Source organism: Cervus elaphus, chromosome 20, assembly GCF_910594005.1.
Source record: "Cervus elaphus chromosome 20, mCerEla1.1, whole genome shotgun sequence".
NCBI classification, from domain to species: Eukaryota; Metazoa; Chordata; class Mammalia; order Artiodactyla; family Cervidae; genus Cervus; species Cervus elaphus.
The window spans coordinates 84,417,555-84,432,240 of NC_057834.1; the positions used below are offsets into that span (position 1 = coordinate 84,417,555).

The window sequence follows — 14,686 nt, forward strand, 5'->3', positions numbered from 1 at the left end:
AGAAAGCCTAGTGTCTTTAGTTAGAGGTACTCCAGGGCTAAACACCATCTAATGAAAATATGAAGTGAGTTCTTTAGAAGGGGCATTTACATTATGCAGTTTATAATGGAAATATCTCTGAATTTGGGACCCTAAAACTTAGTTGAGAGTCAGTTCTTGATTTTGGCTGATAAAATGAGGAAAATAAGATTTGAACAATCCTTTTGTAAGGTAATGTTTAAGGATCAAATGAGATAACTTATGAAATGTGGTCCCTGGTTATATAAACTAAGATATAACTTTTAAAAAATATAAATTTATTTGCTATTTAAGTGTTAAAGGACATCATTTCTTTTTTCCTGATGTCTCTACATTGAATGGAAGTAGGTAAATTCTGAAGAAAGTCTGTTTTGAGTCCCTCCAAACACTCAGTTATGCAATGATTACTAACTGGGGAAGATGGAACCTGACATGGAAGAACAGTCTGGGGAATCAACTTGAATGAACTTCAGAAGAAAAAGGGGTGTGTTTTGACTGAGAAGAGTTAGGGATATGTAATTTCCATTTGCTTCTATGGAAGCCTGGCAGAATGCTGCATGGAGTAAAGGCAGTTCCATTTTTATGCTCCAAAAATAAAACTATGCTAAATTGCTATTGGGGTTTTTTTTTTCCACATTTTATTTACTTCAGAATACTACTTTTAAAAAGACAAAATGAAGTTATTTTGTGAGCACTGTGATTAAGTGCAAGCACAAATGGTATATTTAGAAATATGTAAAGACAAAAGCAATTCCTTAGTGGTAAATAATCCACATAACTTTGTCACAGTAACATAGTTTTTACTGAGTCACAAAACCATCTGATAAAATGATAACACTATTTTACTCATACATCACTACTTCTGATTTTATAATTAGGAAAAATGATGTAAGGCAATAAAGAAAATTTTCAAGTCCTTTCTAATGAATTTAGGAACAGAGCAAAAGCTTTAATCTAAGCCATATATCAGTCCTTTTGTCTACTGCACCTTGTTATTTCTCTTAGATGTAGAATTTCCTCTTAAGGACTAAAATGAGGTTAATGGGAATAATCTGCAAGTGCTGGCAGATAGCATTCCATTGTTTGATGTTAATTACTTGAAGACAAAAGAAGCTCTTTACTTAAAAAAGCACTTAAAAATTAATTTCTTAAAATATTGGCCTAGAGAAAAAGTAAATAATTTTGTAAAAAAAAATTCTAGCTTTGTATTCTGGAGGTTATAAAGTCCAGTTAGTCATATATAAATAAAGGCTTACATTTTCAGGGATATTACAGTATCATGCATTTCATTCAACTAATATTTATTGACCTTACTGCTCTACATAAGAATGTGCTTATTGTATTGTGGGTAAGACACAATTTATTGCCTTTGAGAAATTAGGGAGATTTTTCTGATAGTACAATAAATATTTAATTTGGTTTTTAAAGAATCATGGTACAGTTATCTCTATAATTTTTGTAAAGGCAAAATCAGCAATGTTTTTATTTTTTATTTTATGTAACAGTAAGCCTTAACCAGGGCAATTTAGGAATGATTAAAAACAAGTACTCTACATATCCTAAAAACAAACAAACCAAAACCCATTTAAAGAAACAAATTGATTACAACTCTTAGGTAAGAATGGCTGCCTTAACAGCTTCAAAGTCAAAATCATTTAAACGTTTTGACCCTTCTTTTTGAACATCCTGATGAAACCATTTATTTATTACAAACTTCCAGACTTAGGGTTGCCCCTCCACTCTAACACTTTTTCTTAAATAATTTTCCAAAGCACAAAGGGCCACAGTTTGGAGCTAATTATTTTCTAAGCATATTAATTATCCCCTCAGGAATAAAATAGTAGTATATTTAAGGAAAGAAAATATATTGTTTTGAGAGAACAGCGTCGAAACATGTATATTATCTAGGGTGAAACAGATCACCAGCCCAGGTTGGATGCATGAGACAAGTGCTCAGACCTGGTGCACTGAGAAGACCCAGAGGGATCGGGTAGAGAGGGAGGTGGGAAGGGGGAACGGGATGGGGAACACATGTAAATCCATGGCTGATTCATGTCAATGTATGACAAAAACCACTACAATACTGTAAAGTAATTAGCCTCCAACTAATAAAAATAAATGGGAAAAAAAGAGAAAAGATATTATCCACTGTAACGTCAAAACTACTAATACAAGGAAAGAAAAGAATGTGAATGTGAAAAAATATGGATGTATCGAGTATTATGCCATAAAAAGAAAACGAGTAGAAAATGTGAAATTGTGGGGGTGAATCCATTCAAACATATTTTTCAATGAAGAAAAACCAAGCAAAAAAAAAATCAGTTATTTGAGAACTAGCTCATTTTCTAATAAAATTGAAATAAAAATGAAGTGTATCTATGTAAAAATAGAGCTTAAATATGATGCAAAGACATTTTTTTCTTGTTAGGATAGAACTAACCAATTTGGAACTGCCACAGAAAACATATTTCATTTACTCCTTGAAAAACATCTCCCCTTCTTTTCCCCTTCCCCTACTGAGGGTTTCTTAATGTATATATGTTCAGTGTTTCTTCCTAGCCGCAAACATGCACAAGACATAAAGTTCAGACAATACAGAAAATTACAGGGAAAAAGAAACAGCACCAAAAACCTATAATCCTATTCCAGAAGTGCATGCGTGCTAAGTCGTTTCAGTTGTGTCCACCTCTGTGAGACCCCATGGACTGCAGCCCACCAGGCTCCTCTGTCTATGGGATTCTCCAGGCAAGAATACTGGAGTGGATTGCCATGCCCTCCTCCAGGCCGACCCAAAGATTGAACCTGCATCTCTTAGGTCTCCTGCACTGGCAGGTGGGTTCTTTACCTCTAGTGCCACCTGGGAAACCCACTGAATTGATTATTTTACAAATTCGTGATGTTGAGTATATTGCCAAAGACTAGGTAGCTGCTATTAATACAGTGTCAATGCTGTATTAATACTGAAACAGAGATTCAATATACTGTCTTCTAGCTCCATGGCCCAATCTTGTCAATAAAATAGGCCAGTTTATTCTGGTTCAGAAAATTAGGAATCTCCAGCAAAAAAAGGATATACTATACAAAGAGTTTTGTAAATTTTTAAAAGGTTCCACTTCTCTAAAGAGTAATCTAATTACAAATCAATAGGAGATGATAAATGAATTTATATAGTATTAATTAATATATAAAATTAATACATAAAATCCTGTATGAATGACATAAGAAGGTGTGCTTCTCAAATGATTCCCATTTGATGGACTTGCCATAATAACCAATTCTCCATTCCCTTTGCAAAACACTACCATCCGTAATCAGCAAATGACTAAAATGCCCACACACTATTCCTACTAGCCAAACTGTACATTGAATAGTTCTGTTTTCTTAAACCTGATTGTGCTAGTTATATGCACACACAGATAAATATCACACAAACCAATAAAATCCTAGTGGGAAAAAAAAAAACCTGTTGTTTCTAACTTATTTAAAATTGCTTCCAAAAGGTGTTCCTAAAGTGAGTCTATTTAAAAAAGAAAATCTAAAATCCTAGAGAAATAATCATAAAACCACAGTAGAATTCTTGTATCAGATTCTTTCACAAGTGCCTGTGAATTCTCTAATTTACAGAAACTGAAAATAAAAATTTAGCCAAGGCACTAGTAGTCAGGTTGCTAAGAAATTTAGTTAATATTAAATCTGACACTAATTTAATCTCTGAATTATGACGATACACAATTAATGAGGCAATGGTATATTTAACAGGATATAATATCATTATTTTAAGACAAATTATGGAAAAAGACATGCAAGACTTATTGTGAATCATAAAAGCAAAAATGCTAAGTGTGAAGTATTTTTCTTCAATGCCACATTAAAAATCACTAATATATATTATTTCTGAAAAAAAAAACTCTACTATCTAAGAATTGAACATTTTAATACATTATCACCAAAATACATGAGTGAAATATTTTCTGAAATTAAACAAAATATTTACTGAAGTATAAACAAATTTTTAAAATTTTGATTTAAAGTTCTCATATTTTCTCCAGTGTCTAAAACTGCAAATGCTAATTTTTAGTGTCATTGATAAAAATTGTTCTTATGATCTTTCTCAAGAGGCAATGCATTCAAATAAGTCATAATTTTGTATAATAAGACATTTCAATAGTTTTTTTTTCTTTTCTACTCTTGTTCTTTTAAAACATAATTATGTGAATCAAAACAAGAAACAGAGGGGCAAAAAGAAACATCTCTGACAAAATCTGTTGTTCAAAACAGTCACCTGAAGACTGACAACCTTAGTTTCAAATGACATACTGAGTGTTTTCGTCTTAGCATTTTCCCTATGACATAAATGGCTATTTCCAGCCATATACCTTTGTGCTTTTTATTTTTCTGTTTAGAGTATGTGATTTCTTTCTCCTTGCTTTTTTCTTTCTGATTGATTTTCCTGCCTTTCTTATGCATTTAACAAATGAAATCACAACCATCAATGAGGATTTCTCCCTATTTCCACTGGAAGGCAGGCAAAAAGGATGAGAAGAATTGTCTTCACCATCCAACCACTATTGTTATCACTTCAAGTCCAATGAAACCATTTTTTTACCTCATGTTCTTTTTCTTTCCAACATAAATGCTACTAAGTCTAAACACAGTATTTTGGGATAAGTTGAAAGGTGTTATGCATCAGTGAGAAACGAAAAAGATGGAGTTACAGCTATGTACATAAAGATTTGTCTACAGCTGGTATATATGTCGCTAATCATTCATGTAGAAGCCTCTAGTAAGTACAAGGTAAAAGAGTTGTGCTACATGTTTTATGTTAATTCACCAGCCTAAATGTCCATAATGAAGATTAAGTTTGGAGATGAAGCAACTCATCCAGGAATTAATCAGATTTTAATTCTGCTCTCTCTCTCTATGTGTGTACACAGGTAAATAGATAGGTATCTCTTAATGGAATTCTATGTGAAAGAGTGAAAGCAAATTGAAAAGAATTTCAGCTAAAAAGTGTTAAATTGCTAAACAGGGCATTTTCTCTTCTAATAATAAATAATACTCTCCTCCTTATCCCCCCAAAATAATTTCATAAATTACTGCTAAAACACTCTGCCAGTGTAATTTGCTGATAAAATTCATCACTACTTGATGATATGGCTTAGCTAATTCTCACTCACATTGATGATCATGAAAATACAAAGAAGTTTACAGAAAGGAAAAGGTACCATAGATTACAGAAGTGCACGGTTTGTTTTAAAGCCATCCACCTGCTCAACTGAATCATATCCGTCTGAGCTTAGCAGCTTAAAATTCATTCCACAGCTTGCAGTGCTGACATGGATATGATAAGACAGAAGAACAGAAACACCACTCTGAAGTAACCTAACTGAACTGCACATGTTCTGACCCTTTTTGTCCTCCCTAGAGCTTTTGCTACCTAGCAAATGCAACTCTAAAACTGCACTTGTATCTCCAGATCTTTGCTGTTAGCCAAGCAGAAACCTATTTCTCCCTGGGACTAGCAGCCAGGGAGGTGTTCTCAGAGGAAGACTTCTAAATGAGTGTGTGAGCTGAACTCTTACTGAACTGAATTAATTATTAATGATGCAGATGGAGCTGTCCAAATGATAAGAACAGCTCCTGACGTGTCATGATCCAAGCTTTCATTAAACTATTTCAGGCATACTAATGGTTTCCCACTGCTCATTACTTACAAGCACTTTTCTCATAGATATAATAACTCTAGTGCCTGTAGGCAAGACATCCTATAGAAATACAGAAGTAGGAAGTTTTATCTCCTATAACATGTTTTTTTTTTTCCTTCATTGAAAATGATTAAAAATGTACACTTATTTAATACTACTAAAGTTACATGATTTCAATTCAAAATTGAAAGCTGGAAATACAAAACTATGCTTTCTAGGAATATCAATATGTAATTTTTGTTACTCCTTAAAAGGGTAGTATACAATATAATTTATTTTGTGTAATTTGCTACAGTGTGTCTGCACTGATTTTTAAATGACCTATATCACCATAAGGAGATATATATGTGTGTATATATGTATACACACATATATACACACACACATTAATACTAAACAAGCATGTGCTGAAAAATCATATATCTCACTTTAGGTTACATTTGAGATAATGTTTTACACTTCAATACAATTCTTTGTCTTTCTATGTTGGGACGATTAGAGGGCAAAGCAATTGAAGGAGAATTACTCCAAGGATCTGTACTGTGATTGCTACCTGCTGTTTTGTTTTGTTTTTTAAGTTGAGAACACTGTTCCCCAAAGCCCTTCACATCTCAATATAAATGATTTGGTAGAAGATAATAATGACAAGGCTATAAAATAATAGTAGGCTCTCACTATAAATGGGCAACATAATAAAACATCCTTTACTTCTTTTCTTGCTGGAAGCTGAGGATAAATGAACGTTAACTCCTTTTGCCATGTGAAAGGTTTTTTAATATTCTAAAGTCAGTATTTATCTTCTGATATAAAAAAAAGAAAAATAAAGAAAAACTGCAGTAGGACAGATGTATAGATCAAATATCCCTACAATGGTCTTTACAATTTTCAAGGTATCAATGTTTGGCCAACAGCTTAGGGAAAAAAGAAGCCTGTGTCTTTGAGGACCATACCTCTTCAACTCAGCTGTTTATCATTTAAATCAAGATAGGCTCAGGCTGTGTTAATTTAAGTAAACCAAGAACAAACACTGGATCATCTGGATTGAATAACTCTGATGAGAAATCAACTTTCCAAGGAACACTTGGGAGTGTTTTACTGGCGTGCTTACTACAGGCATTCATCTCAAATTTTCATTTTACTTTTATAAGTAACTGTATTTTAATGACAAAAGTATATACACTTGAGATAGTTTTAAGTGTCCTTGAACTACTAAAATTTTTTCTTAATTTTATTAAAATACTAGTAACTATAATTATAATACTACTAACCATAGGAAATATCTTAATAAGCTTACTGTGTCACTTTTCTATAGAAAAAACAACCTTGATAGAAATAAAAAGACATAGGTGATATATAAAGTTGATTATGCTTCATTTTCAATCTTAAAATAGTCAGAAACCATTATTTATAACAGCATGATGTTAAAACTGAGTGAATAGCTTTTAAATACTGAAATCCAAATATTTTAGCTTTTATAAAAATTTCAACTGTATTTCAAATATTTGATTGGCGATAATTTAAGTAAAAAAACCTTAATGTCTTTTACTTAAGTTGTATTAAGTTCATTTTAAAACAAAATTTCTTGGAAACCAATATGTGCATTTGGTATTTTAAGTCTTAGAAAAATAATTTTATTTCTAATGAATTTAAAATTCATTTAGTATTATTTTATTACTGTAAGCTTAAAAAAAAATAACTGTTTTGTCCCTTAGAAAGAATCTGGGTTTGGAATTTATTTAAAAGGACTAAATTACTAAGTAGAAATTATGATAATAAACATTAACCTAATTTTCTTTTACTTCTATAAAACATTTATTTAATTCATAAATGCTATACAGGCTTGGTGCAGAGCTAATACTATAGATTATGAAGACATAACTACCTAAACTAAACCTCTTAGTTAAAATCTTCACTAGTCAAAAACAGAATATGCTACACATATTATTCCTTTCTAATTCTCAAACTACTTTCAAATCATACAATCTTAACATGGCTTTTATATATACATTTACATATATACATATATTAGATTATGACATCACATTTCTGCAAACTAAATTACAAATGAGGAAAAAAGTACTTCTTAAAAGAAAGAGGGTTTTCAGAAATAGTACTAATTAGCATGTATATAAACTCTCAATAACTATATCATAGGTAAAATATACATTATTTTCTTTTGTAAGCTAGACATGTTAATAAAATCTTTGCATGTATAGACAGATAAACAGTAAAACAAATTATCCTTACTTCCATTGTACAGCTAAAACGGCAAAAATAAAAAGGAAAGAAAAGCAGAGTCTGCTTACCAGAATAATGAAGGTAACAGGTCCAATGAAACTCCATATAAAATAGTTATCAACATGAAGCCAGCAACTATTAGGAAAAGAAAAGAACATTAAGTGGATCCTCAACATCACAAGTAAGACAGAATTTTAAAAATCTAACAAGCAAAACTATCTTTACAGTTGCCTCTGAAAATTGATTTATCATGGACAAGAACAATTTTAATAATTGAGTTGGCTCTGACTTAAAGAGTAGTAATTATTTACCTCAAACTATTGTTCTTCATTTCAGGTTTTAAATTTGATAAAGACATACATAACTGTATTGGGAAAACAATAACCTCCCACCCCAATCCTGAAAAATTAAAACCTCTCAGTTTACTAAGAAAAACTTAAAACTCAGCATTCCAAATTGTCTCATTGTTCTAAAGTTCTTATCTTCAAAATTTGCCTTTCGGATCTACATCTGAGCTAAAATGTTTCACCCATCTGGAACACAAAGGATAAGAAAAAAATAAGTGTTCAGATGTAATGTCTGTTGTAAAACAGTATATCACAAATATAACACCTCAATTGGGAATGGATGGATACTAGGGAAAAAAAAAATCCAAGCATAGAATTCATACATTATTAGAGTAAATGATGCATAAACTTATTAAGACAGATTTTACTTAGTAGTTCATTCTTCATACAACATTGAATCCCCAACGAATTTCTTTTGTCTTTCATCATCTGTGTAGTCAAAAAGCTTTCTTTAGTCCAAAGAATCTTTATATAACTAATTTTATCAAAGGAAAAAATAAACAGAATTGGAAGGCAAATTCATGCCTCTAGCAAACAAAATCTTTAGAAACATGGCTATGTCTACCTTCTGTCACTTTCCATAAATATCTGTATTTTTTTTTTTATAAATGAATGACAGTCACTTATTTTAATCCTTTCAAACTGCCTGATAAAATATTATCAAAGTAAAACATATGGGATGGAGTGTGGTACTGTCACAATTCAAAACAAGAGTTAGCTAGAGGGTCGGCTGCACAAAGAGAGCTAATGAAGCATTAGCTTAAACACTGAGTAGTTAAACCTGTCAGATGCTTTAAGTTCAGAAGAATTTCTTGCTTAATATCTTTCTAAGGCTAAAAAGTTATTTACTTTTTCAATTTGTTTCAGGTCAATCTTTTGTGTTAAAAAGAAAGTCCATAATTTAGAATCTGCCTCACCAGAGTACAAATCCTCTGAACCTAGAAAATTACAAAAGACTTGATTGTAATTTGTGCACGGCATGCCCATTCTCTTACCAATAAAGCTTTCAGATGCTATTTTAGTCTGTCAGGGACCCTCACTGACAGCTAACAGGCTTTAAAAAAAAATTATTCACTTGAAAAACACTCAGGTCACTTGCAATTACTTACGCTTTTTCTGTTCCATAGCTCTTATAGTCAATAGCAGCTGAAACCCCAACCACTGTGGCAGGAAACAAGTAACCGGCAACATAGTAGTATTTCTTTCTTGAATATTCACTTTCAAAGACTTCAACCAACATTAGATAGAGCTGAACACCCTCTAGACACATCCAAGCAAAAGCAGCCAAAAAGAAAAAGTGTAACAGTCCTGCAAATATTGGGCATGCAATCTATAAAGGAAAGAAGCAAAAACCCAAAAGGGAACACGTCAATATAAACAGACCACTTCAAAACTATACAGTATTCACTGATAGTGTCTTTAAGATACATCATTATTTAAATGACTGCTTCTTAAAAATCTTTTATTTTAATAAGTGAAAATACTGCTAAATATGACTCAATGCTTATGAAGTGTAATGCTAGATGTGCTAAAAATATCATCACTATAAGACATTTATATTTTTAGTAAAACTAAACGCAAATAAGAAAACATTTCTTTTCTAGAATTACATATTTTAAATCTGAATATTCTACTTGTAGATACTTTGTTTTAAAAATCTTTAGAAAAATTGCTCCCAAAAACATAAGTTCTACTTTTTTCTATTAGAGAATCTTAAAAATTCTGCTTTAATGGTAAATATACTAGCTCTAACTAGTTAACATCATTTTCCTGTCATATGTGGAGCATTCTCCAATTCATTCTATAGTGTAAAGCATTAACTAAGTTATCTTTCTTACATTGAGACCTCATGATAAAGAATAAATTGCTCAGATTATGAGGAAATGATCACTGGTCAGAATGACTAGGTAAACAAAATGAAAAATTTAATATTATCTTTTCATTTTAGTGTCCCCAGCATTCTTCTACTCAAATTACGTGTTTTATTAAAACCCAGAAAAATGCAACAGTACCTTAATATAAGAAATGAATTAACCCACAATATTACTTAATGATTGGGTTGTCTTTTATTATAAATTATCCTTTAATATTGCCATGTCAACTATATTAAGTTATAAGGTCAAATATTAACAGCAGCGCATGTGGAAAACTTGTTATAATAATAATTTTCAGAGATACAAGGTCAACAAATGGAAGGGGTACTTACCATGTATTTTGTCTTATCAATGCCTATTAGGAAAATAAATTCAGCAATAAAAAGGTTGATACAAAGGTTCTTGTGAATAGTATTACGGTCACTCTGCAGACCACGGAAAAAGCAGAAAGTGAAGATGCAGATAGCCAGACAAACAAGGGAAATGACGATTCCCACCCAGGTGATGACTGTAAGGAGTAATTCATGAACTCCATCTTTGTACTGAAAATAAAAAAAATAAATATGAAGGACTTTAGTATTCCTATGTTACATTAAATAAATATAATATGAGTTACACATGTGAGAGTTTGTCTTTTAATACTAAACTCTGAATATTCATGTGTGTTCAAATGGGGCTCAATGCTAAAACAAATTTTTTTTCAATCATGTAACAGTTCAGTACTATCTTATTGAATTTTATATTCAAAGAATGATCTATGAAAGTAGAAGATTCTACTTAAAAAATGACTGAAATTATTACTTACATAAACACAGAAAACATTTTATAATAAAGACTACTTATTTAAAAATAACTGGCATTTTAATGAATTTCCAGACTAACAAATAAGTCATATTTTAAATTTTAATTTTCTCCCTGAGATTTTATATACTAAGAGTTAAGTACATAGTAGATCTGAGAGTTTTCATGCTGTGGTTCTTAAAATATTTTTATCTTCTGGGTATTGTTCTCTTAATCAGAAGAAGAAATGAATTCTAAAATATCCCAGAAGTCTTTCTGATCTTTCATAATCTGCAGTCTTATAGAGTGTGCAAAGTGCTTGGGAACTTACCGAAAAGTTTTGAAATGAGATTCAAACATTTAAGATGGGGAGGGCATGTTAATATTTAAACCCTCTGTCTCTTTTATATAATCTATTGTTGCTGTTAGCTTTTTAAATCCCTGACGCCTCTGCTTAACACCTGACCACAGGGGAAAAACTTAGAACAACAAGTCTATGAAGTACATGATTTTGAGAAGTAACAATAAATATAGTGTCGAAACTGCCTAAAATACATGGACAGTGTAGAAACAATTAGAAATCCACATTACTTTGTTTGCTTTTTAGTTACGATAAGCACCCAAAGAAGGGACAATTACACAGGCTGTTTTGAATCTCTGAGGTTTTTCTCTGCTACTAATTAGAAGTGCAAATACTTACTGCAATTTCCCTATGGGCCATGAGAATTGCAAAATTGGTTAGGTGGCTGCATGCACACGTCGTACGAGTTTTATTAGTGTCAACCAGCTTGCAGCCCTGGGTAGACCAATATCCCATCATAGTTCTCTCTGAGTAGTTCCAGAAGGAGCAGTTTGCATTGAAATAATTGTCAGGCTGGGAAATAAAATGACAAGATAAAATTAGGATTTTATACTCTAAGATGGCAATAGCAATTGTTTAATATGTGTAAAAGGTAATTTAGATTAAACTTTTGCATGTTTCGGACTATAAAGTTTTTCATCAGCAAAATTGTAGACTATGTTATACAAGGCAGATATCTAACTTAAAAGGGGCTTTATAGTCCGAAACACTCTAAAGTGTACTCTAAATTACCAAAGACCCATTTTACACAATTACAATTTCCATCTTCTGATTTTACATACTGATGGTATATCAGATTCATTTTTTCTTTTCTGACAAAATTTGCTCTGATAAATTCTATATGGACCAAGTGTTTAAAAATCCAACTTGTTTTGGGCCCATTTTTGTTGTAAGGGACACAATAGAGATGATTCAAATCCTATAGTTAGTACATCAAGGCTCTAAAGAGAGTGAAGCAAACTACAGAAAACATGAGAAGAAAACAGCCACACAAATGTATTGTTCTTTGCCAATTCTGGAGATTTACATGGCTATCTGTGCCCACTTATTCACTCTACTATAACTACAGCCAAATTCTGCAGACAATCTTCCAACACAGTGCAATTATTTAACTACTAACTTGCGTCCTAAGGTATAGCAGAGGAATCACATCTCTTCAATTCTATATTGTTAAAAAAACACTGCTTGATAATGTGTGTTAATATAATCAGTAAAACAAACCAAAACGATCTGCCACATGAAAAAGGCAGAGTCCTAGTACTCTGTTATTATGCTGGTAAGGTAAGAGTTAATTTTCATTCTAAAACAAATTACAGGCATTTACATTTTCCTGTTGATTACTGAATTAGCTTTCATTAAGAATACACTTAAATTCTAATAATCACTGAACCAGGCTCATTTAATTTTATGTTCACAGACTTAAATAAACTTGTGTCTCTGACCTAGTCCAACATTTGAAATTCAAATAGGAAGTCTTTTATTTCCTCTCTGCCACTTCTCCATTCCCCTTCTCTCAATCCACGACATGTCAGTTTTCCTTTCTGTCCTCACTGGTTTTATAACCTTCCACTACTTCATTAGCATACATAACTTACATCAATGTGTGGTAAGGTAAAAAGCACAGGATCTGTCAAGTATACTCGGCTGGATTCTTTATTGATTGAAACTGAAATGACGTGGGAATTCACTGCAATGGTGCTATTTCGACCAATAAAGTCAGCACCCAGTTTTATGGTTGCATTTTCGGTACTAAGGAACTGTCCCAGACTCCGGTAAATGATGAACACCAACTTTGCAAGACCTAGGAAGGTAAAAACAGTCATATGTCTTTACAGAAAATATGCTTATGAATAAGATAAGACACAGTAAAGTAACAAAATGAAATCCTTATGAAATCTTTATTCAGATTAAGTTTACTGGGAAAGAGTAGGTGTTATTTTAAATCTGCTTTTAAATGTTAAGCCTTATTTGTTATATTAGGAGTCAAATACTCAGGATTTTAGAATTAACAGGTTTAACTGAACAAAAACCCTATCAATTTTTAAAAGACTTTGCTCCATCTTACCATTCCTGCTGTTCTGTTTGACCGTATTTGCAGAGAGTTGGATTGAGCTGCCTGCTCCTTTGATGCCCAGAGGAAATTTAAAGTCTTGGACCTGTCCTTCTGTACTGAGTACTGCAACTTCCAGAACTGGATAAGGTAAAAGATAAAGGAGGAGAACAAAGGGGGATTCTTTATATTCACCGACAAAAAGGCAAATTGCACAGAAACCACTATTCTCCTTGTTTACTATTCTAAAAACTTTAGTGTTCAATTACAACAAAATTATGAACAAACAACTAAATTATTCTGAGAGGTCTTAAACTTTACTACTTTAAAAATTTAGGTGTAATCATTTTAAAAATTTTCTTTAGAGTTTTATATATCTTTTGTCAACTAATTCTACTCTTTTGGCCTATGAATATGAAGTGTCTGATTTATAGCACACAACTATCAAAGTTTCACTGAAATCATGTTAAACAAAAATATCTCAAAATTATTTTTTGACTCTATGTTAAAGTAATTTTCAGTGACCATTATTTGGTAATGGTAAAACACAATACGAAGTATAAAATTTGAATACCTCTACTGCATGTAGATATCTATTTCTATGTATTGCTACATAATGTATTTTAATACATAAGATTACATAGGTCAGTTTTGCAGTAATAAGTTTTCTATAATTTCTAAAAGTAGTTGCCCAGCATAGCATTATTTATGAGAAAATGTCTACGTCTGGCATTATGTTCATACTTCCCATTAATTCTCACTAGTAGTGATCCATTTTTACATACTCAAGTCAGGCAATCTGGTCGGCCACTTGTTTTGGTAAATAATGTTTTACTGGGACTCAATTATCTATTAACATATTGTCTATAGCAGTTAAGTATTTGCAGCTTAGGCCACATGGCCTGCAAAGCTTAAAATGTGTACTACTTGGATTTCTACACAAAAAGTTTGCAAACCATTTGCCGTAGGATCCAAAGTTCAAAATTTCTAATGAGGTAGGAACATTAGAAAACATGTTAGGAAATCAAGTCAAGTCAATAAAGAAACATTAAGAATATTTATATGATCAGCAAGACTGTTTAAAAAATACTGCTCAACTCTGCTTAAAAAATACAATAGTAATATTCTCAACATAAATGTTGTCTACTATCATTCCAATAAAGGTTATAATATTTTATATCAGCATACATTTATTAAAAAGAATGAAAAATATTATTGTTTCTACTAGAGTAAACTATTTCATATTAGTAATCAGAATGTGCCATTTTGATGAAATGAGAGGAACTGGATGGAAAAATTTTCATTTCAGATAT

General features: G+C 31.7%; 1 protein-coding gene across 13 annotated transcripts in view; it reads right to left on the minus strand.

The window, feature by feature from the left end:
• Nucleotides 1–14,686, minus strand: part of ADGRL2 (adhesion G protein-coupled receptor L2) — a 295,989-nt gene that overhangs the window by 12,877 nt on the left and 268,426 nt on the right. For all 13 annotated transcript variants that reach the window (XM_043877657.1, XM_043877661.1, XM_043877656.1 and 10 more), the window contains 6 exons: nucleotides 13,389–13,514; nucleotides 12,919–13,124; nucleotides 11,663–11,836; nucleotides 10,515–10,724; nucleotides 9,418–9,638; nucleotides 8,030–8,096 (listed from right to left, as the gene is read on the minus strand). In XM_043877657.1, the coding sequence (XP_043733592.1) occupies nucleotides 8,030–8,096; nucleotides 9,418–9,638; nucleotides 10,515–10,724; nucleotides 11,663–11,836; nucleotides 12,919–13,124; nucleotides 13,389–13,514 (1,004 nt within the window). The remainder of the gene's footprint in view (nucleotides 1–8,029; nucleotides 8,097–9,417; nucleotides 9,639–10,514; nucleotides 10,725–11,662; nucleotides 11,837–12,918; nucleotides 13,125–13,388; nucleotides 13,515–14,686) is intronic.